This window comes from Nomascus leucogenys, chromosome 8, assembly GCF_006542625.1.
Source record: "Nomascus leucogenys isolate Asia chromosome 8, Asia_NLE_v1, whole genome shotgun sequence".
Classification (NCBI taxonomy): domain Eukaryota; kingdom Metazoa; phylum Chordata; class Mammalia; order Primates; family Hylobatidae; genus Nomascus; species Nomascus leucogenys.
Window position 1 is genome coordinate 103,840,847 of NC_044388.1, and position 22,662 is coordinate 103,863,508.

Genomic DNA, 22,662 nt, shown 5'->3' on the forward strand with positions numbered 1-22,662 from the left:
GTACCACTGCCATTACCCTTGGCTATTGTCAGAGTTTTTCGGGGTGGTGCTATAGCCATCTCTTGCTAAATGCCAAGCCCTGGGACGGCAGGGATGGAAAGGACCTGCCCACCATCCCAGGGAGTGAGTGCCTGGGCTGGCGGGGAACACAGGTAGGCACACAGGCATGGCTGGCTGAGATCGGGGCTGGGGATGGAGCTCATAGAGGCACCCAGCTGCCGGCCAGGACCCCATCAGCTGGACCCCCACTGCACCCACGCCAGGACACTGTCACCCCAGGCCACGGCTGCAGAACAGGCTTTGTGTGCCCGGGGTTAGTGTCGTCCATCTTCTGATCAGCACAAAGGAGAGGATGGCGATTTCCAGGGCCCTGACCCACATGAACATTCCCCATGGCGCTTATTTCCACGTGGGGGAAAGAGGGGCGTCCCCAGAAGCCCAAAAAGTTGCCCTGGGAGCCAGGCATTCTGCCTGCCATGGCCTGGGACTCCTGGGCCTGGGGCCTCACTGACACCATCTGCCTTGGAGTGGGACCTGGTACTGGCACCCAGCAAGAAGAGGGCAGAGTCCCTTTAAGCCCAGCCTCACTCCCTCGGCCTGTTGCTATGTACGGGACCAGCTTCCTTAGCAACCACCGGGCCTCTTCCTGGGGCCTGGAGCCCTGGTTGCCATCAGCCATGGCTCCCAAAAAGAGTGTGAGCAAGGCAGGCAAGGAGTTTGAAGTCAAAAAGAAGAAAGGGGGCAAGAAGGAGCCCGTGGTGGCCGTGGAGCCACCTCTGGCCAAGGAGACGAAGGAGTTCTACCACATCCAGATCCGAGACCTGGAGGACCGGCTGGCCCGGTGCGTGGGCTGGCGGGCAGGAGTCTGGTGCCCTGGGTCCGAAGCCCATGCCCAGGTGGCCCCCATGCAGGTTTGGCCAAGGGGCCCTAGACCTGTGTCCTGACCTCCCCTGGGATGTCCAGACCCCATCCCGACCCCAGCCTCATTTCCTCATATGTACCTTTGGGAGGTTTCAAGATTTTGAGGGTAAATGGATTTCCCCACCTTCCCAGCTCCTAGAACCCTGGGACCATGATGCTAACTCGTGGCCCCACCCCAGGCAATCCCCACTTCTGCCTGCCTCACTCTTGCCCCGTGGGATCACAGGCTTTATGAAAGGGTGGAAACAGCCCTCTGGCAGGCAGGTGGACCCCCGGCCCCACTTCCACTTCCTGGCGGTGGCACCTGTGCTCCACTGACTCACCCAGCACATGAGCCCAGTTGTTTCTCCATGCTGGGCCTCAGTTTCCCCAAATGTAAGTGGGGAAGGTTGATTCCCCCTCCATGGCTGTGACGTTCTATTCTAGAGCCAGTTTTGTGTGTGACATAGTGGTGGAGGGAGATCCTCTAACTCTTCATTCAGAGCCATGTTCACCTGCCCATCATTTTCTTGTTACAACCAGTTTCCTCCCAGTTGTGAGGCAACAGCCCCACTCTCAGGGTGACCTTAAAAGACAAACCAGTAGGCGGCAGCTCTTCCCCAGGTGACTGATGCTGTGGGTAACCACAGCTAATGCTGAGTCCCTCGTGGAGCCAGGCAGGCCACGTGCTAGTGCTGAGTCCTCACAGCAGTCTTACCAGAGAGGTCCTGATGTCATCCCCATTGCACAGATGGGGAAGACTGAGGTTCAGAGAAGGAAAGTCACCCCCAGGAAGAGGAGGCACCAGGATGGGAGCCCTGGCCTCCTGACTCCCCTGTGCAAGACTGCTTCCTCAGCCCACACCCCTGAAATGCTCTGTGTGCAGTCACTATTTGAAAGATGTTGGTCAACTAAATTATGATGTAAAACAACTTTCCAGGCCAAGCACGGTGGCTCACGACTGTAATCCCAGCACTTTGGGATGCTGAGGTGGGCAGATCACGAGGTCAGGAGTTGGAGACCAGCCTGACCAACATGTTGAAGCCCCGTCTCTACTAAAAATACAAAAATTAGCTGGGCGTGGTGGCATGTGCCTGTAATCCCAGCTACTCAGGAGGCTGAGGCAGGAGAATCACTTGAACCCAGGAGGCGGAGGTTGCAGTGAGCTGAGATTGCGCCACTGCACCCCAACCTGGGTGACAGATCGAGACTCCATTTCAAAAATAAATAAATAAAATTAAATTTAAAAAAACTTTTCAAGTAACTTCAATTATTCCATTGAAAACCACTAAATTGGTTATGTGATACTGATTAACACACTTCCCTTGAAATTCACAAACTTCCCTTGAGCTGAGACCTCAGGTAGAATGTATTCAAGGCAAATGTATTTAACAGAGTTATTGGGTGCTTACAATTTGCCAAGCTGTCTGCCAGGCCCTGAGAATACAGAGGTGGAGGAGAGGGACATGTTACTAGGTTTTGACCACCCAGTGGGACAAGGGCCAACTTACAGGAGAGCACCAAAGAGAGGGCGACAAATGTGGCTCAGGGCCAAGAAGGGTCCACTGAGGAGAAAACACCAGGGTTACTGGATGGAAAAAAGGTAAGGGAGATGCCAGGTACAAAGACTTGGGATTGGAAAGTGTAGAAGAGTTGTGGAGGGATGCAGAGCTGGCCGACTGCAGCAGGCATTGTGGCTAAGAGCCTTGATTCTGGGGGTCAGACTGACTCAGGTCCAAGTCCTGGCTGTGCCACTTACAAACTCAGAGTTCCTTTATCCTTCTGAGCCTCAGTTTCCTCATCTGTCAAATACGTATAAAATCATCATAGTACCTACATTCTTACAGGTTGTTGTAATGATTTAACAAACACACTGCACACCTGCTATCTGCCAGGCACAGGTGTTGGGGACATACTTGTGAACATAACAAGGCTCTGCCCTCATGGAGTTTACATTCTAGTGATGTAATGAAAATAACATGCTAAGCACAGGCATTAGCTGCAGTCATGACTGCTGGATCAGGGGGCATAGTGGGAGATGAGGCTGGATTCTGATCACAAGGAATCTCAAATGCCCCTTTACGGGACAGGGAGTCCAGGAGAGTGGGCCCAGCTGCACTGGAGGCCTGGCTTGCCCAGCCTGACCTCTGGACCACGGCCCCGCCCGTCCCAGGTACCAGCGGAAGTGGGATGAGCTGGCTGTGCAGGAGAAGCTGTTCCGCCAGGAGTTCGAGCAGCTGGCCAATAACAAGAAGGAGATTGTGGCCTTCCTCAAGCGCACGCTCAACCAGCAGGTGGATGAGATCACAGACCTCAACGAGCAGCTCCAGAACTTACAGCTAGCCAAAGAGATGGAGAAGGACGCCTTCGAGGTGCAGCTAGCCCGGGTGCGCCACGAGTTCCAGGAGACCAAGGACCAGCTCACCACGGAGAACATCATCCTTGGTGAGGTGGGGACTGGCTGGTGAGCCTGCAGGCACACATCCCAGCTCTATCACTGACCCTGTTTCTCACTTGGGAAACAGGGATAATAGCCACATGCTGCTTGGCACACACTGTTTTCCTTAATTGTCCCAGCAATCCTACGAAGCTGGAAACATCCCCCAACCAGTTTGTAGACAAGGAAGCACCTCAAAAGGTGAAGTGTTGTGACCAAGATCCCCCAGTTGGCAAGGGTTGTGAGGCTCAAATGTCAGACGGCATTAGAACCTAGCCCAGAGAATACATACAGTCCAGTTGCTGGCTGGGCGTGGTGGCCCATGCCTGTAAACCCTGTGCTTTAGGAGGCCAAGGTGGGAGGATTGCTTGAGCCCAGGAGCTTGAGACAAGCCTAGGCAACATAGCGACACTCCATCTCTATCAAAAAAATACAAAAATTAGCCAGGTGTGGTGGTGCACGTATGTAGTCCCAGCTACTTGGGAAGCTGAGGTGGGAGGATCTCTTGAGCCTGGGAGGTTGAGACTGCAGTGAGCTGTGACTGTGCCACTGCACTCCAGCCTGAGTGACAGAGCAAGACCCTGTCTCAAAAAAAAAAAAAATTCAGTTGTTATCACTGTCACTTTCATGAGAGTATCAAGGAAGTCTTCTTGAAGGAGGTGGAACCTGAACAAAGCTTCATAAGATTCATGGAGGGGTGGAGGGAGGGCAACCTAGATGAAGGCAGTAAAGGTGACAGGGCCAGGCAGGGTAGGTGGGAGATGGCAGACCTGCCCCACTGAGACCACACAGGGCGCACAGGAAGGGACAGGGACCTAAGGGGCATCTTTAAGGTCCTCGCCAGGCCCTGTCCTCTGAGGCAGCCCCTCCTTGGGCCTTGTGTGCTGTGGCGGCCAGCGGGGAAGCTGGCAGCCCTGGAGGAGTTCCGGCTGCAGAAAGAGGAGGTCACGGACAAGTTCACGTTGCTGGAGGAGCAGGCGCGGAAGCAGGAGAACGAGTTCAGGGACTATGCATACAACCTGGAGAAGAAGTCGGTGCTGGACAAGGACAGGTGGGCAAGCAGGGCACCCTTTGGGGCCTTTGGAGGCTTCATCCCTGGGGCTATGAACATCCTAGTCTTCAGGCCTCAGCTTCTAACTGGGGGGTTAGATGGGGTAACTGACCCCTGCCCCGACAACCTGCTACTCCTTGGAATCCCAGCTGGTGATTATGGAGGGTGGGAGAAAAGGAATAAGCTCCCAGCTGCAGTCCTCGCGCTGGCATTGAAGACTCCCAAGGCTTCCTTTTGCCACTTATTGTGATTAAATCATGTTTACTTAACAGGTGACAGTACATTGAAATGGTACCAATTACAAAGGTCCAGACGATCTACAGGGAAAGCCTCCCGCCCGTAGCCCCAACCCTCCCAGGGAGAGAGCATCCTGGTGTTTAACAGCCCTAGGTTCCCTGGGAACCTCACAAAGGAAAGGGGTGTGCCCAGGGCTTGTGCCCGCTCTGTCTGACCCCTTCCCCTCCCACCTTTCTTGCCAGACTGAGGAAAGAGATCGTCCAGCGCGTAAACCTCGTGACCAACGAGTTCCACAAGATGACCATGAACTGGATGTCAGAGACAACCAGGCGGGCCATCAAAGAGAACAACGGCATTACCCTGCAGATGGCCAGGGTCTCCCAGCAAGGCATGAAGCTGCTGCGGGAGAATGAGCAGCTCAAGGGAAGGCAGGACAATCTGTGCAAACAGCTGGAGCTGCTGGAGAACACCCAGAAGGTCATGGCCAGGCACAAAAGAGGCCACGAGAAGGTGTGCCTGCAGGCCTCAGCACAGGGCGTTTGGCATGCGGGGCAGGAGGCCGCCCTGGGGGGCCCTGCAGGGACAGAGTCAGGGGCAGTCAAGTCAGGAGGGAAGGAGGCAGCAGAGAGAGGACTGGGCCTCCTGTGGGGGCTGCAGGGCGCTGGGCCTAGCTCCGGATTGTATTTACTTAAAGCCCCCATAACTTATGGAAGCAGAGCCCAGCCCGGGAAAGCTCACTGGCCCCTCTGCATAGGGGAACACGGGAAGCCTGGCTGTGTCTGCAGCTTGGGGACAGGGCAGGTTGAGGGCATGGCCACCTGTCCGCACCCACAGATCATCCTCATGCTGACCAAGAAGTGCCAGGAGCAGCAGCAGGACACCAAGGAGGCCGAGGAGCTGCGCCTCCTGCTGAGCCAGTTGGAGCAGAGATCCCTGCAGCTGCAGGTGGACAACCAGGCACTGAAGTGCGTATGGCCTGCGGAGGGGCGGGCGGCGGGTGTAGGCTGGGGCCAAGCTCCGGCCCAGCTCTTTCTGATCCCACAACCCAGGCCAGTGACTTCCCCTCTCTAGAGGAGCCTGCCAGACAGGCTGAGGCTTGGATGGGGGCCCCTGTGGGCTTGGAGAGAAATGGCAGGGCCCCTGGCCCCAGTCCTGGGGAAGGGGAAAGGCTGTTGACTCATCCCAGTTGGGGTCTAGGAGCCAGAGAGACCAGCTGAGCCTGCAGCTGGAGCAGCAGCAGGTGGATTTGCAGCGGCTACAGCAGGAACTGGCTAATGAGCAGAAGGTTCGGACCAGCCTGGAGGTGGCTCTGGTCCAGGCCACCTCCTTCCTACAGGACATTCTGCAGGTGAGCAGAAGGGAGGGAGGGAGGGCGCAAGGAGAGGGGGAGTGAGCCCAAGATGGAAGCTGCTTGCAGAGAAGGGGCTGCCTCAGGATCAGAGGCCCCTCTTTTCCCTGAGAGACTCCTGGAAAGTCTGTCCTTCGCTGATTCTGGCCTTCAAAGATCCCTCCAAGGTCTTAAAGGAGCTGGATTCCTTCTCTGAGGCTCTGAAGGGTCTTGGGCCTCAGTCTTCCCGACTGAAGAATGGGTATCCCACCACAGACAGGGAAAACTTTGTGGAAATGGGCACTGAGGTTGGAATTTCCTGGAGGAGGGTGGGTACTGGGGCCACTGTGGGCCTGCTGCCACCCCACCCTCACCAACAGATGCACCCCGATGAAGAGGACAGCGACTTTGACGTGACGTTCCAGCCATGGCAAAAGGAGATACTGCAGCAACTGCTGGTCATGCTCGGCTCCACTGTGGTCCCGAGACCTCAGAAGGCTGTGTGTCCCCACCAGGAGCCACAGTCCCATGGCCCACCCAAGGAGAGGTGAGCAAGTGGCCCTGTGTGGCCTCAGAGGTGGCCATAGAGAGCAGGGCAAAGGCATTCAGCCATGGGGACAGTGCTCGGCTCACCCTGGGCCAGAAACCTGGCTCGCTGAAGGCTCTGTGACCCTCGGCCCCCTCCCCACAGCCGGCCCAGCATCCAGCTGCCCAGGACTGGGTCTCTGCTGCCGCAGCTCTCTGACATCACCCCCTACCAGCCGGGGGATCTAGGCCTGATACCTCGCCAGGCCCACATCCCACCCAACCCCCAGGACCTCAGGCTGCTGTCATATATCACCCGTGTGGGGACCTTCTGGGCACACAGCAGCCCTGAGGTAAGGGTGCTAGGGGCCCCAGGGAAAGCAAGGTGGCAGCCAGTCCTGGGTGCAAACTGAGGCTCTGCCAGGCCACAGGCCCAGGGGATGTAACCAGATCTCTCTGAGCCTTCCCATTTGTAAAATGGGCTGAAGAAAGGAGTGGCCAAGCCTCAGTGGGCAAAGTATGCCCACACATGCCCTGGGAGGGGGGTTGGCTGGACCCTGTTGTTCCCTCCCCCACCAGCAGGGAGAGTGGGATCCCCCTGAAGAGGCCTCAGCTTCCAAGCCAGCATCTTTTTTTTTTTTGAGACAGAGTCTCACTCTGTCACCCAGACTGGAGTGCAGTGCCACAATCTCTGCTCACGGCAACCTCCGCCTCCCAGGTTCAAGTGATTCTCCTGCCTCAGCCTCCCGAGTAGCAGGGATTACAGGCATGCACCACCATGCCCGGCTAATTTTTGTATTTTTAGTAGAGATGGGGTTTCACCATGTTGGCCAGGCTGGTGTCGAACTCCTGACGTCAAGCAATCCCCCAGCCTCGGCCTCCCAAAGTGCTGGGATTACAGGCGTGAGCCACTGCACCCGGCCTCCAAGCCAGCATCTTTATCTTACAGATGCGTGCCCCTGGTTCTCTAAAAAGGCTTGAAAAGTTTAGTCTTCCTGAAGTTCCCCTACGTCCCAAGTAGGACGCAGAGAGAAGAACCTACTCCAGAAATGGACTGGTCCAGTCACAGTCACCCTCACTTTAATCCGCAGGCAGCGTGGAACAGTCTAGAGGAGGGTTGTATAAAAAGTAGATACCAAGGCTGGCGTGGCAGCTCTGTGGCCGTGGCTGGGTTGGTGGGCACTACAGTCAGGCGGGCAGCCATGGCCACTGGTGTCACGGCCCCAATGAGGGCCCCTGGCTTCGCTCACGGATGTGGTCCAAGATCAGGTCGGTGGCTCGATCCAGCAACAGAGGCAGCAGCTCCTGCTCCGCAGGGGAGAAGCAGCCCAGCACATGGGCCTGTACTGCCTCAGGGTGCGTCGGGCGCCCGATGCCCACCCGCAGCCTTGGCATTGCCTGTGGGAGAGCCAGAGAGGCCCAGGAAGCTTTGGCGAGGTGCTGGGGGACCCCTGGCCCACCCGACCCAGTTGCACAACAAAAGGGTAGACTCACATTGGAGTTGAGGCAGCTAATGCAGGAACGGACTCCATTGTGGCCCCTTCAAGGGATATGGGAGGGGCAGTTAGTGCCTCCCTGGGGCAGTGTCCTTCCACCCCTCCCTGCCCCGGCTGGGTCAGAGCAGCCCATTTCCTGTGGAGACTGGGTCAGCAGCCCTACTCCACCCCAACTGGGAGGCCTGAAGCCCTATCCCAACCCTGACCATCTCAGGACCTCACCTGGCACTGCCCCCCAGCTTCAGAGCCAGTCTCCCCAGGGGCTTGTCCAGCTCATCATGCACCAGGTAGACTTCCTCGGCAGTCAGCCCAAACAGCTCCGCTTAGCACAGGGAAACGGCAGCCCTGGTTACTGCCCATCTGCCTAGAGGGGCACTGTCCCAACTCCCATGATGAAGGGCCACAACTAATCCCACTTCACATATAAAGAAACTGAGGCTCCCACAAGTACCCAAGGCCATGCAGCAACTGGAGCTCAACAGGTACTGGGAGGTGAACCCGCGGACCTGTCACAGCCAGTCCCCCTCTGGCCCCTGCGCCCCCACCGCCACCCCCACCCCCTCGGCCCGCCCAACTATGGCGCTCTCAACTCACCAGCCCGGGCCACACTGCGCCCGTTGGCGTTCATAAGCCGCCGTGGCCGGAGCAGGACCAGTTGGGCATCCCCCAGCGGGGCCAGGGCGAGGTCGGCGGCACAGTGCCGGTCGCGCGTCCAACTCTCCGCCACACCCAGCCGCCGCGCCAGCTGCCCCAGCACCGCCATGCCCACGCTGTGTCGCGTGCCGGGCAGTCCGGGATTCCCCAGGCCAGCCACCTGCGGGCGGCACCAGGGAAACTGAGGCCCAACAACTCTCGCCACCCCCGATCTCACAGCGTCCGGTGAGCCCCAAAGCAGAGGAGCGGAAACGCAGAGCAACGCTGCAGTGGGGAAGGGGCGCGAAGAAGGGTCCCAGAAACCCGACCCCTGAGAACTCCAGAAGGCTGGGCAGGCAGGGCGCCCTAGTGCAGGAACGGAGCTTCTGGAAGTTTGGAGCCCGTCGAGCACTGGACTCACCAGTTAAGAAAACAGAGCAGTAATTTGGGGGCACTCGGCTCCCGGGACATAATGGCCGAACTGAAGCCAGGGACGGGGAGCCCCTACGTCGCCGCCCCACGCCACTTACCATCCACCGCTTCCCCGGGGGCCGAGGCTCCAAAACACATCGGCTCATGGCTCTACTCAGCCGCTGTCCGGCGCCCAAAAAGCCGCGCGGCCTCATGCTGCCCCCATTCACGGCCTGGACACCGCCCCCTGACGTCATCATCCCGCAACAGCCAATCGCGTTGCCACTTGTTTGGCGTCGACCGCCAACGTCCAATCCGGGCCGGGCTGCATGGCCGCCATGCTTCTGAGGGGCGGAAGCGGCGAGGCGGTGGCCGAGTCCGGGAGCCCAGGCGCCTTCAGTGGCGCGGCGTCACAGTGTCCCTGCGGGATTTGTGTGGGACGCTCGGAGCTCTTGCTTGACCTTCGGTTGGGAGGCCTTGTTATGCCCCCCGCTATGGCCCTGCCTTGCGGCGAAAATCTGGCAAGTCCCTTCCCCGCGTAGGCATCAACCTCTCCAGTTAATAAAAGTTTTCTACCTCCCTCTGGCTCAAAAAGCTTGGTTCCCGGGGGCGTGGCCAGAGGGGTGGGGCCTGTGGGCGTCCTGGTGATGGTGCCTAGCAACGTCAGGGCCAGGGCCGCGAGGTAGTTGGCAGAGGCCTCGGGGTCCTCCTGGAAGGGGCCTCATGACAGATTCGGACGAGGTGCGGGTTGGGGAGAAGACGAACGCAAAGACAGAGGGCCAGGCAGAGAGACCGAGACGGGGTTCGCAGGAAAGTGTGAAGGCCGGGAGAGGCAGGGGCAGCAGTCCGACTCAGGGAAGGCCTTGGCCGCCATGCCAAGAACCAGGCATGTGAGAGATCCTTGTAAGCCTCGGCGGCTGCTTGGACAGAGGTTTCTGGCTTGGGTAGCTGGTGGGGAAGGTGACGTCACCAAAATGAGAGAACTTGGGGCAGAAGTCAGGTGAGGTGCTCAGTGTGGCCTGCTGGAGTGAGGGTCCTGAAGGTTACCCAAGGGGCTGTAGGACCCCCAAGGCCTGAGACTTGGGACCAGGCCTGACCTGGAGACATCAGAGCTTGGGGTGTCAGTAGCTGGAAGTGGGAGCTGGGAAGGCCGGAGGGGGAGAACAGACGGTGTTGTAGGCATGAGGACCCTGATCCCTGACCTTGACCACAGGAGAGGGAGAAGGGCAGGATTGCAGGAGGGACAGGTTGGAGCGTCCCTAAGGGGAATGGGGCTGGGAGCGCCACCGGACCCCTGAGTGGGAGTGCCTCCTTCCAGGCCTCATTTCCGCCTCTCCTCCCTCCCTGCAGAATGCTGGGGAGTGTGTCAGTGGGTGGGGGTTGTCTCAGGGGCCTGCTCCAGCTTACTGTCCTTCGGTTCTAGGATGCCCTGAAGGCTGACCAGGGCCCCTCACAGGACATCCCAAAGCCGTGGGTGTTTCCAGCCCCCAAAGGGATCCTGCAGCACATCTTTGGGACCAGCCAGGTGTTCCAAAGCATCTGTGATGTAAAACCAAAGGTCACAGGGTTAACAGTGCCCCTCAAAGTCAGGGAGTAGTGAGTGACTACCTTGCTTTGGGGTCCCAGGTTCCTGCCCGACATAGCCATTCACATAGTATGCAGCTTTGAGCCACTTACTCTCTTCGGGCCTCAGTGAACTCAGCTGTCTAATGGGGCTCTTCCACCTCAGTGGGAACGAGGCTGATGGCCTGGCTGGACTCCAGGAACACCAGCCTGCCTTCCCTGGGCTTCTATCTACTCCTCCTACCTCTCCACCCAGCAACCTTGCCTCCCACAACCCCCACCCCAGCCCTATGCCCTGGGCTGGTCCATAGTCAGGGCCACCCCTCTGCCTGTCCTCACTTTCCCCACAGCTACTCCAGAGGCCAGCAGTGCTTGGAGCAGGCAGACTGGGAGACAGCTGTGCTGTTCTTCTCCCGCGCACTCCACCTGGACCCACAGCTGGTGAGAGGGAGACCTGGGTGGGCACAGGCAGTTGCTGGAACATGCTTCCTCCCTCCCTGTCACACCTGCCAGATCCCTCCTCTCAGGGCCACCAAGTCCCTGATGGGAATTGGATGTCAACTCTCAGGGGGGTGGAGATTTCCCCTACCCTCCAGGGGCAGATGGTGGGGAGGATCCAGCAGCCTGGGTCCCCTTACCCTCAGGTGGACTTCTACGCCTTGCGGGCCGAGGCCTACCTCCAGCTCTGTGACTTCTCCTCAGCTGCCCAGAACCTGCGAAGGGCCTACTCCTTACAGCAGGACAACTGCAAGCACCTGGAGCGCCTCACCTTTGCGCTTTACCTACAGGTACCTGGGGTCCCCCCGGGCCCGTGCAGGGCACCCACCTCACAGCACTGGCTTTCCCTCCCACTCTCAGGGGCTCTCCTGGCTCCTGGGCCCAGCTCTGTCTCCTTAGATTCCTCCTTGTCCCTGTGTCTGGGTCCCCACCTGCTGCCCCTCTCACCTCCAAGGCTGGTTTACTGCCAGGGTTGAGTCAAGTTTGGCAGCATTGTCCATTTGGGCTTTCTGCCATAATGACAGTGTCCAATATGCTAGCCACCAGCCATGTGGAACTGTTGAGCCCTTGAAATGTGGCAAGTGTGACTAAAGAACTGAAGTTTATATCTTTATTTTATTCTATTTTTATTATTATTGTTGTTTTTGAGACAGAGTCTTGCTCTGTCACCCAGGCTGGAGTGCAGTGGCACGATCTCGGCTCAGTGCAACCTCTGCCTCCTGGATTCAAGCAATTCTCCTGCCTCAGCCTCCTGAGTAGCTGGGACTACAGGCACACGCCACCACGCCTGGCTAATTTTTTGTATTTTAGTAGAGACGGGGTTTCACTTTGTTGCCCAGGCTGGTCTTGAACTCCTGGGTTCAGGCAATCCACCCGCCTTGGCCTCCCAACGTGCTAGGATTACAGACGTGAGCCACTGCGCCCGGCGTCTTATTTTTATTTTAATTAATTTAAATGTGTATAGCCACACAAAGCTAGTGGCTATTGTCTTAGACAGGACGGCACAGATCTAGAGTCCAGAGGCTCTAAGCACTAAAAAGGTCACAGTGACCCCCAAGTGTATTTCAAAGGAAAAACAATATTAAACTATAAAACACCAACAAAGTCTTGCTTTTTTCCATTTTGATAACCTTGATGTCTTTTTTTTTTTTTTTTTCTGAGACAGAGTCTTGCTCTGTTGCCGAGGCTGGAGCGCAATGGCGCAATCTCAGCTCACAACATCCACCTCCCGGGTTCAAATGATTCTTGTGCCTCAGCCTCCCGAGTAGCTAGGATTACAGATGTGCATCAACATGCCTGGCTAATTTTTGTACTTTTAATAGAGATGGGTTTTTGCCATGTTGGCCAGGCTGGTCTCCAACTGCTGACCTCAAGTGATCCGCCCGCCTCGGCCTCCCAAAGTGCTGGGATTACAGGTGTGAGCCACTGCGCCTGGGCTTGATGTCTTTTCTTTATGTCAAAAAATATTCAGTTCTTGGCTGGGCATGGTGGCTCACTTGGGGAGGCTGAGTCGGGCAGATCACGAGGTCAGGGGTTTGAGACCAGCCTGGCCAAAATGGTGAAACCTCATCTCTACTAAAAATACAAAAACTAGGCGTGGTGGCACGCGCCTGTAATCCCAGCTACTTGGGAGGCTGAGGCAGGAGAATCTCTTTAAACCAGAAGGCAGAGGTTGCGGTGAGCCAAGATCATGCCACTGTACTCCAGCCTGGGTGACAGAACAAGACGCTGTCTCGAAAAAAAAAAAGAAAAATCTGTTCTTAAAAAGAAACATTTGGGGCCCTCAGACCACGTGTGAATCTGTCTGTTGGGGGCCCGTGTCCTGCACTGCCACTTCCTGTGTACCCTTGTGCAAGTCACTTCACCTCGCTGAGCCTCAGTTCCTTTATCCATAAGAGAAGCATGCCAGTGCCAGTGAGAAAACAAGTTCAAGTTCTTAGCACAGGGCTCAGCACCCAGGGCCCAGGTCCAGGCCACAGCCTGTTTGTGTTAGTTCTGCTGATCTCTTCTGCCATCTGAGTGTTTTGTTTAGTTTAGTTTTGTTTTTGAGATGGAGTCTCACTCTGTCACCCAGTCTGGAGGGCTGTGGCACGATCTCGGCTCACTTCAACCTCTGCCTCCCAGGTCCAAGCGATTCTCGTGTCTCAGCCTCCTGAGTAGCTGGGATTACAGGCCTGCACTAACATGCCTAGCTGATTTTTGTATTTTTAGTAGAGACGGGGTTTCACCATGTTGGCCAGGCTGGCCTTGAACTCCTGGCCTCAAGTAATCCACCTGCCTGGGCCTCCCAAAGTGCTGGAATGGGATAATAGGTGTGAGCAACCGTGTCTGGCTCAGCCATCTGAGTTTTCTACATTTCTCTTTGTTCCTGAATCTCTGTATTCCTGTCTCTTGCCAAGCGTGCATCTCTTACTGTCTCTTGCTGTCTTTCCCCAGATCTGTATCTCTGTCCATCTCTGTCTCTGTGTCTCTGCCTCTTCAAGTCTCTGCCAAATCGAAAAGGCTCTGTCCTTGTCTCTTGTATCTCTCCCTCCTGCCTCAGGGCTTTCTGCTGCCAACTAGGGGGTGCAGCTGGGCTGGGGTGGCAAGCAGGATTGACTGTCCCCTGTGTCCCCAGGGACAATGCCTTTTTGAGCAGTGTGCCTTCCTGGATGCCCTGAATGTCTTCTCACATGCTGCTGAGCTCCAGCCTGAGAAACCATGCTTCCGTTACCGATGGTGAGTGCCCCTGCCAGCCCCTTCTCCCAGCACCCACTTCCTGCCGCCCCACCCGGGAAACGAGCACTCTGTGCCCTCTGCCCTCAGCATGGCCTGTCTCCTGGCCCTCAAGCGGCATCAGGCCTGCCTCTCGCTCATCACCAAGGAGCTGAAGCAGGACACCACCAACGCCGATGTCTACATCCTCCGGGCCAGACTCTACAACTTTCTCCAGAAGGTACAGTGGGAAGGGCGGGCAGGGGCGTGCCCCGCTAACCTGGGAGTCCTCAGTGTGCCCCAAGATTGCAGGAAGAGGCAAGGCTGTCAGCCAGCCCAGAAGCCCCATCCCACAGTGCAGTGGATGCTGTCCTCCCTGGGAAGAGGCCCACACTGGCCTGGACCACTCGACTACCATGTCAGGTCCTTGTTGCATTGTTGCTCAGCCCTGGCTCTGTGTCAGGCCTGTGCTGCACCCCATGGGAAGCAAAAGATGAGAGACTCATGTCATCCCTGTCTGGATGGAGCTCACAGCCTGGGGGAGGTGTCCCTGGGCAGATGAGTACACTAGGAAGGCTTTAGCCACAATCCTGTGAAGCCACACACCGGGGCACCCAGGGCACCTAACATGAGGTAGCCCTTCCCCCTCCCTCCCTCCTTCTTTCCCCCCTCCCTCCCTCCTTCTTTCCCCCTCCCTCCCTCCTTCTTTCCCCCCTCCCTCCCTCCTTCTTTCTTCCCTCCTCCCTCCCTCCCCCTTCCCCCCTCCTCCTTTCCCCCTTCCTTCCTCCTTCTTTCTTCCCTCCTCCCTCCCCCTTCCTCCCTCCCCCTTCCTCCTTCCTCCCTCCTCCCTTCCCCCTTCCTCCCTCCTTTCTCCCTCCCTTTTCCCTTCCTCCCATCCCCCTTCCTCCCTCCTCCCTTCCTCCGTCCTCCCTCCCTCCTCCCTTCCTCCCTTCCCCCTTCCTACCTCCTCCCTTCTTCCCTCCTCCCTTCCTCCCTCCTACCTTCCTCCCTTCCCCCTTCTTTCCTCATCCCTTCCTTCCTCCTCCCTTCCTCTCTTCCTCCTTCCTCCCCCCTTTCTCCCTTATGCCTCCTCCCTTCCCCCTTACTCCTTTCCTCTCCTCCTCCTTCCTCCCTCCTCCCTTCCCCCTTTCTCCCTTATCCCTCCTTCCTCCCTTCCCCATTCCTCCCTTCCCCCTTCCTCCCTCCTTCCTCCCTCTTCCCTTCCTCCCTCCTCCTTCCTCCCTTCCTCCCTTCCCCCTTCCTCCTTTCCTCCTCTCCTTCCTTCTCCTCTTCCTCCCTCTTCCTTTCTTTTTTCGTGTTTGCCTCAATGAATCATGCCTACTCCTGACCACCCACACATCCTGGGCTGGGCACAGGGACAGACAGTATAGGGAACAGCTTGAGAGCAAGAGAAACTTGGGGTCACAAGGGAGGAGGCAGAGGGGGTGCTGGACACCAAGGAGAGGAGGGCAGGGATGAGAAGTCTCCCTGGAGTCAGTGGGAGCCTCCACCAGGTGTCCCCAGGGCAGGGGGCTTTAGGAAGATCATTCTGGTGTCCGCAGGGAGTGTGGGTCAGCGGGGAGGCCTGGAGGCCAGAGCCTGAGAAGGAGGCTGGGCACCATTGCAGGGTGGGGTGAGGTGGAGGGAAAGGCAGTCATGAGGGCAGCAAGGAGGGGCAAGTCCCACAGCCCTTCAGAAGGCAGGGCTGGAGTCTGGCTTGGGGGTGGGCTTGAAGGAAAAGGAAGGATCCAGAAGGGTGCCCGGTGTTCTGGCTTGGCCTGGGTGGATGGGGAGCTGGGAAGCTAGGATGGGGAGGAGCAGGTGGGCGGGGTGGGGTGGGTTCACCTCATTCTCCAAGCAGGGACATCCTGGGGGTGGCTGAGATGCCAGCCTGCATTGCAGGAGGGAGCGCCACCGCCCTGGCAGGAGTGACTCCGGGGAGCGCAGTCCACCCTGGCAACTCCTCCCTGTGCCCCGGGGCTGGGCTGCAGCCTCCCACAAGCGATTCAGTGGCATGAGACTAGTAATTTGTTTTGTTTTGTTTTGTTTTGTTTTGTTTTGTTTTGTTTGAGACAGAGTCTCACTCTGTCACCCAGGCTGCAGTGCAGTGGTGAGATCTCGGCTCACCACAACCTCTACCGGGAGGTTCAGGCAATTCTCATGCCTCAGCCTCCTGAGTAGCTGGGATTACAGGCGCTTGCCCAGCTAATTTTTGTATTTTTAGGAGAGACAAGGTTTCGCCAGGTGATCCCCCCGCCTCGGCCTCTCCAAGTGCTGGGATTATAGGTGCCTGCCCAGCTAATTTTTGTATTTTTAGGAGAGACAAGGTTTCGCCAGGTGATCCCCCCGCCTCGGCCTCTCCAAGTGCTGGGATTATAGGTGTGAGCCACCGCGCCCGGCTGAGACTAGTAATTATTGATAATTATTGGTGACTGTTGTGATATGAGCCCCTCCCATGTGTAGGCGTGTTCTCAGCACTTTGCCCCTGCTTAGCTGTGAGGCTCGCAGCAACCCTTTGGGATAGAGACACACTGTCCTCATTTCACAGAGGAAGAGCCAGCCCCAGGTGACTTGCCCAAGGTCACACAGCCTGTTCCCGGTGGCACTGCCTGGAGCCCAAGGCTGCCTACACCAAAGCCCTGCCCCTAGCTCCTGCCATTTCCCTCCCTCCCTCCACCCACACCTGCTGTCCACACCACCCCGTTCACCTGCCAGCCAGTCACCCCGCAGCGAGCAGGGTATTGTTGAACTGTCTGTTGCCTGGCTGAGCTGCGCCTTCCTCCCCCACCCCTCCTCCCGGTGGAAGGAACTCGCTGGGGGAGGTTTCCGCTGTGCCCAGGCCCGAATCTGGGCTTGCGCAGAGTGGTCTTGGGCTCAAAGGTCAGGGAGGGGAAGAGGGAGCGCAGGGGAGGGGAGGGAGGACAAAACTGTCACAGTCAGGAGGTCACACACTCCCCGCACTTTGAGTGGGCTTCACAGAGGCCTCACAAGGAGGCAGCATCTGCAGAAACCACTGGGGCTGGCCTGGCTCACCTGAGGTCACATCTGGAAAGGGCCAGCTGGCATGGGGCCTGGGATGGAATTTCCCCACGATGCTCCCTGTGTCCTTCAAGAGGCAGAAAGGGGCTGGGCATGGTGGCTCAACCCTGTAATCCCAGCACTTTGGGAGGCCGAGGTGGGAGGATCACCTAAGGTCAGGAGTTCGAGATCAGCCTGGCCAACATAGTGAAACCCCATCTCTACTAAAAAAAAAAAAAAAAAAAAAAAAAGAAAATACAAAAATTAGCCAGGTGTGGTGGCACGCACCTGTAGTCCCAGCTACTCAGGAGGCTGAGGCGGAAGAATCGCTTGAACCCGGGAGGCAGAGGTTGCAGTGAGCCAAGACCACGCCATTGCACTCCAGCTTGGGTGACAGAGTGAGACTCCATCTCAAAAAGAAAAAAAGGCAGAAAGGGTGGAACATGGAGGGATGTGGGGGGCATGGAGGAGGCATGGTATGATGCCACCCTGCTGAAGAAAGGCCTCTAGGTCCCGTGGCTCAGTTGGCCTGTGCCCCTGATGCCACCCCTGGCCTCCTGCAGCCCCACCTCTGCTACCGCGATCTGCACGGCGCCTTGCTGTTGAATCCCAAGCACCCGCAGGCCAGGATGCTGCTCCAGAAGATGGTGGCCCAGGCCCAGCAGGCGCGCCAAGACGCGGGGATCCTGGCCGTGCAGGGCAAGCTGCAGCACGCACTGCAGCGGATCAACTATGCCATTGAGAACAACCCTCTGGACCCCAGTCTCTTCCTCTTCCGGTACTGCATGGGAAGGTGCTGGCCTTGGGTCTCAGGCCCTGCCCAGCCACAGACTTTCTGTGTGGTTTAAGGAGAGTCCCTGACCCTCTCTAGGCCTCAGTTTCCCCAGCTAGCCTCTAACGGTCTTTCCCTACTTCCTACTGGGTTAAGGCATTGCAGAGGTGGTCTCTGTTACTGCTGGAAGAGGGATGGCAACAAATGTCCCAGTTACCCCAGGAATCCTAGAGCCCCAGCCTGCTAAGCAGTTCACGCTGGGTGCTGAGCCCAGCTCAGTGGATGAGACTTAGGCTTGAGTCTGGTCCCAGGAACTTACCACATCCTGCCGCATTTCAGGAGGGAGTGCCGCTGTCCTGGCAGGAGTGACTCCAGGGGGCGGTCCACCCAACCAATCTCTCCCTGTGCCAAGGGGCTGGGTTCAGTATCCCACAAGTGATTCAGTGACATGAGAGGCCACTGTGATTTCGGGCCAATTAACCTATCCAAACAGTGGTGGTAAAACACCTGCTTCTTGTACAAAATGCTTTAATGTAGAGACTGGCATACACCTGGCTCCCAAAAAGAAAGAGAGAGGGTATTTTTGCAAAAAATAAAATGATCAGTGCCTAGTGGGTTATTTGGGTAGCAGTCCAGAGCTGGCCCCACGGGACAAACCTAGCAAATGAGGTGGGGATCCCCACTGCCTCCATGGGTCAGGAGGCCCAGAGCCGGCAGTGGCTTGTCTGGCCACTCGCCAGTCGGTGGGGGTGCACTGGCCCTCATGTCCCTCCCGCCGTCTCCCACGCCCTCCCCCACAGGGGCACCATGTACCGACGGCTCCAGGAGTTTGATGGGGCAGTGGAGGACTTCCTGAAGGTGCTGGACATGGTGACCGAGGACCAGGAGGACATGGTGCGGCAGGCGCAGCGCCAGCTGTTGCTGACCTACAACGACTTTGCTGTGCACTGCTACAGGCAGGGCGCCTACCAGGAGGGCGTGCTGCTGCTGAACAAGGCCCTCCGGGATGAGCAGCAGGAGAAAGGACTCTACATCAACCGAGGCGGTGCGCAGCGACCAGGGCATTGGGGAGGGGGTTGCTGGGGAGCCTCGCCATCTCTAAAGCCCCCACTGGGCACTTGAGGACCCTGGGAGTGGGGGAAGGAGGAAGGGAGAGAGGAAGGAAGCGAGCGAAGAGGAAATGTAACAGTGTCAGTATCCCAGGAGCACACTTTGGGAAATGTTACCTTAGACAAACTGGCTCCAGAACTCCTTAAAATGCTCAAGACAGACAGCTGGGGATCAGTGCCCAGACGCCCAGAAAACTAGAGGGGACAGGGACCGCGACCGCCTATGGGGGTTATCAGCCACCAGTTTCAGGCCCTGGTTCCCGGGCTGGAGCCTGCTGGGCTAGGGCTCCTGGGCCTGGGAGTTGGGGGTCCACTCACCCCCGCCTCCGGACCCTAGATTGCTTCTTCCAGCTGGGCAACCTGGCCTTTGCCGAGGCAGACTACCAGCAGGCGCTGGCGCTGAGCCCGCAGGACGAGGGCGCCAACACGCGCATGGGCCTGCTGCAGGAGAAGATGGGCTTCTGTGAGCAGAGGCGCGGGTGCGTGGGCTCCGGCCCCCACGGTGGGCGGGGCAGGCCCGAGGGCGGGGCGGGCAGGAGGCCAACTGCTGGGAGCCCTGGGTCAATCAAGTTGCTTCTCTCCACGGGCGCGATGGCTCACCCCTGTAATCCCCGCACTTCGCGAGGCCAAGGCAGGTGGATCGCCTGAGGTCGAGAGTTTGAGACCAATCTGGCCAATATGGTGAAACCCCATCTCTATTAAAAATACAAAAAAATTTAAAAATTAGCTGGGCGTGGTGGCGTGTGCCTGTAATCCCAGCTACTCAGGAGGCTGAGGCAGGGGAATCCCTTGAGCCAGGAGGCGGAGCTGGCGGTGAGCCGGGATTGCGCCACTGCACTCCAGCCTGGGCGACAGAGCCAGACTCTGTCCCAGAAAAAAAAGGCCGGGCGCGGTGGCTCACGCCTGTTATCCTAGCACTTTGGGAGGCCAAGGCGGGCAGATCACGAGGTCAGGAGATCGAGACCATCCTGGCTAACCTGGTGAAACCCCGTCTCTACTAAAAATACAAAAAATTAGCCGGGCATCGTGGTGGGCGCCTGTAGTCCCAGCTACTCAGGAGGCTGAGGCAGGAGAATGGCGTGAACCCGGGAGGTGGAGCTTGCAGTGAGCCAAGATCAAGCCACTGCACTCCAGCCTGGGCGACAGAGCGAGACTCCGTCTCAAAAAAAAAAAGCTGCTCTCTCCGTTATGCTTTCCTTTTTTTTTTTTTTTGAGACGGAGTCTCGCTCTGTTGCCCAGACTGGAGTGCAATGGTGCAATCTCAGCTCACTGCACCCTCCACCTCCTGGGTTCAAGCAATTCTCCTGCCTCAGCTTCGTGAGTAGCTGGGATTACAGGCACCTGCCACCACGCCCAGCTAATTTTTGTATTTTTAGTAGAGATGGGGTTTCACCATGCTGGCCAGGCTGGTCTCAAACTTCCCACCTCAGGCGATCCACCTGCCTTGGCCTCCCAAACTGCTGGGATTACAGGCGTGAGCCACCGCGCCCGGCCTATACTGCTTTTCTTTGTGATATTTTTACTACTCAATAACTTGGAACTTAATAATAGTCAAATTAATATATTCATTTTAGCTGATGGGTTTATGCCATTTTCAGAAAGGCTTTCGCTACCCCAAGATCATAAAAATATTCATTGATGTTGGAGTTTCACACTGGCATCTAAGTGTTGGCTCCATCATGGACGTACCTGGTGGAGAGAGAGGAGAGGGGCATGGTGAGGGGAGCAGACCCAGCCTGGTTTCCCTCTAACTCCTCAGTGGGGCCCAGAAGCCACCATTTTCCCCACAGATGGCCCAGCTCATGGCAGCTTGGGACCCACTGTGTCCTGCAGGCAGTTCCAGAAGGCAGAGGACCACTTCTCCATGGCCATCCGGCACAACCCCCAGAAGGCCCAGTACTACCTATACCGGGCCAAGAGCCGGCAGCTGCTGCAGAACATTTTTGGGGCCCGCCAGGATGTGGCCACTGTCCTGCTCCTCAACCCCAAGCAACCAAAGGTAGGTTCCTGACACATCAGGAGTGTAGGCTCCGGAGTCATGCCTGGTGCATAAGGATACTCCTCGGCCCCCAAAGAAATCTAGTTTGATAACAATCATAAGGCCAGGCATGGTGGGTCACGCCTGTAATCCCAGCACTTTGGGAGCCCAAGGCGGGTGGATCACTTGAGGTCAGGAGTTTGAGACCCACCAGGCCAACATGGTGAAACCCCATCTCTACTAAAAATACAAAAAGTAGCCAGGCATGGTGGTGCACGGTTGTAATTCCAGCTACTCAGGAGGCTGAGGCATGAGAATCGCTTCAACCCGGGAGGCAGAGGTTGCAGTGAGCCAAGACTGTGCCACTGCACTCCAGCCTAGGCGATAGAGTGAGACTGTCTCAAAAAACAAAACAAAACAAACAAGCAAACAAAAAACATTGCAAAACTCTTCCTTCCTCAGCCCTGGGAAGGGCCAAATCTGGCTGTGCAGGGTCAGGGCAGCATCGTGCTGTCTGCCCGCTGCTCTGGCCCTCACCTGGCTCTGGTCCCCCTTTCGTGGCAGCTGTCCCTGCTGATGACCAACCTCTTCCCGGGCATGTCGGTGGAGGAGGTGCTTAGCACCCAGATAGCCCACCTGGCCAGGCTGCAGCTGGAGAGGATGGTGAAGGGCAGCCTACAGGCCGGCAGCCCACAAGGCATTGTGGGGTAAGCCCTGGAGCAGGGGGCACAGGTCAGGGCTGGGGAATGGCTGCAGCTCCAGGCTCCTGTGGCTCCAGCTGCACGCTGGGGCCATTGTCTAGTCCTTGGAGAGACCAGCATGGGCCAGGGAAGACTGACAATACCTGGGGGGCATCGTTTGGCAGGATGCTTAAGCAGCAGGAGTTGGAGCGCCAGAAGGCCTTGGCCCTGCAGTGCTCATGGAAGGAGGGGGAGCCTTTGATTGCGACCTCCGAGGAGCTGAAGGCCACCCCTGAGATTCCACAGGTAGAATTGGGAAGCTCAGAGGGAGAGGCTGAGGCCCCCGAGGAGGAGGAAGACAAGGAGAAGGAGAAAAAAGAGGTAAGTGGAGCACACGCCAGGGCTCGGAGCCCTTGGGGTCTGGGGCACAGCGTACCCCAGCCCAGGGCTGAAGGATGCAGGCCAGTGGAGTCCGGCTTCCAGGCCTGGCTCTGCACTCCCTCAGCTGTGTGATGGGCTGGGGACATCTTGCTATGAGATGGAGATGGTACCAGCAAGGGGTGCTCCTGAGGGAGGGTGTGTGGGGATGTGGGCCCTCAGAGAGAGGAGTCACACCCCTGCTCATGGTCACTGTCATGAATTCTACTGTATGCACTAGCCACTTGCCACTTGTGCCAGAATTTTTTGTTTTTGAAACGGAGTCTTGCTCTGTCACCCAGGGTGGAGTACAGTGGCACAATCTCGGCTCGCTGCAACCTCCGCCTCCTGGGTTCAAGCAATTCTCATGCCTTAGCCTCCTGGGTAGCTGGGATTACAGGTGTGTGCCACCACACCCGCCTAATTTTTTGTATTTTTAGTATTTTTGTTGGGCTTAAGCGATCTGCACGCCTGGGCCTCCCAAAGTGCTGGGATTATAGGCATGAGCCACTGCGCCCGGCCCCCAGAATTTTCTTAATTCTTAAATTTGTTTCTGAAAACCTCTTATTGAATGTAACATATAGAAAAGTGCATAAATCATAAGTTCCGGTTTGATGAATTTTCACAAACTGCATTATGCCCATGACACCATTATCCAGACCGAGAAAGAACACTTTCCCAGCTCCCAGAAGCCCCTTGGGGCCCCCTTCGAGGCCCCTCCCATAGCCCACCCCACCTGCAAGGCTGTCTTGATTCCTTTTTTTTTTTTTTGAGACGGAGTCTCGCTCTGTCGCCCAGGCTGGAGTGCAGTGGCGCAATCTCGGCTCACTGCAAGCTCCGCCTCCCGGGTTCACGCCATTCTCCTGCCTCAGCCTCTCCGAGTAGCTGGGACTACAGGCGCCCGCCACCACGCCCA

At 57.3% G+C, this 22,662-nt stretch overlaps 3 protein-coding genes across 6 annotated transcripts in view; 2 read left to right on the forward strand and 1 right to left on the reverse strand.

Moving 5' to 3' along the window:
- Positions 1 to 7,498, forward strand: CFAP157 (cilia and flagella associated protein 157). Its single transcript, XM_030817867.1, has 9 exons — positions 1 to 841; positions 3,074 to 3,345; positions 4,235 to 4,388; positions 4,868 to 5,135; positions 5,460 to 5,590; positions 5,823 to 5,973; positions 6,333 to 6,499; positions 6,644 to 6,830; positions 7,427 to 7,498. Exons 1-9 carry the CDS (start codon positions 393 to 395, stop codon positions 7,496 to 7,498), a joined length of 1,851 nt encoding a protein of 616 aa, XP_030673727.1. The 5' UTR covers positions 1 to 392.
- On the reverse strand, positions 7,257 to 10,556 carry PTRH1 (peptidyl-tRNA hydrolase 1 homolog). Of its 3 annotated transcripts, XM_030817864.1 has the most exons (5): positions 9,137 to 10,556; positions 8,568 to 8,787; positions 8,196 to 8,295; positions 7,972 to 8,017; positions 7,536 to 7,875 (listed from the first exon to the last, which is right to left on the reverse strand). In XM_030817864.1, exons 1-5 carry the CDS (start codon positions 9,275 to 9,277, stop codon positions 7,693 to 7,695), a joined length of 690 nt encoding a protein of 229 aa, XP_030673724.1. In that variant the 5' UTR covers positions 9,278 to 10,556; the 3' UTR covers positions 7,536 to 7,692. The 3 variants fall into 3 exon arrangements, with proteins under 3 accessions (XP_030673725.1, XP_030673724.1, XP_030673726.1); XM_030817865.1 differs by lacking the exon at positions 8,196 to 8,295 and having other exon boundaries at positions 7,257 to 7,875; positions 9,137 to 9,591; XM_030817866.1 differs by lacking the exon at positions 7,972 to 8,017 and having other exon boundaries at positions 9,137 to 9,591.
- TTC16 (tetratricopeptide repeat domain 16) overlaps positions 9,667 to 22,662 on the forward strand; it is a 17,060-nt gene continuing 4,064 nt past the window's right edge. Inside the window, exons 1-12 of one of the 2 annotated variants that reach the window (XM_030817856.1) lie at positions 9,667 to 9,758; positions 10,441 to 10,613; positions 10,931 to 11,021; positions 11,225 to 11,368; positions 13,696 to 13,796; positions 13,884 to 14,013; positions 17,354 to 17,568; positions 18,363 to 18,607; positions 19,009 to 19,150; positions 20,505 to 20,670; positions 21,214 to 21,356; positions 21,515 to 21,710. In XM_030817856.1, the coding sequence (XP_030673716.1) occupies positions 9,741 to 9,758; positions 10,441 to 10,613; positions 10,931 to 11,021; positions 11,225 to 11,368; positions 13,696 to 13,796; positions 13,884 to 14,013; positions 17,354 to 17,568; positions 18,363 to 18,607; positions 19,009 to 19,150; positions 20,505 to 20,670; positions 21,214 to 21,356; positions 21,515 to 21,710 (1,764 nt within the window). In that variant the 5' untranslated portion in view covers positions 9,667 to 9,740. Of the gene's footprint in view, positions 9,759 to 10,440; positions 10,614 to 10,930; positions 11,022 to 11,224; positions 11,369 to 13,620; positions 13,797 to 13,883; positions 14,014 to 17,353; positions 17,569 to 18,362; positions 18,608 to 19,008; positions 19,151 to 20,504; positions 20,671 to 21,213; positions 21,357 to 21,514; positions 21,711 to 22,662 lie in introns of both variants that reach the window. The other variant, XM_030817855.1, reaches the window with a different exon arrangement.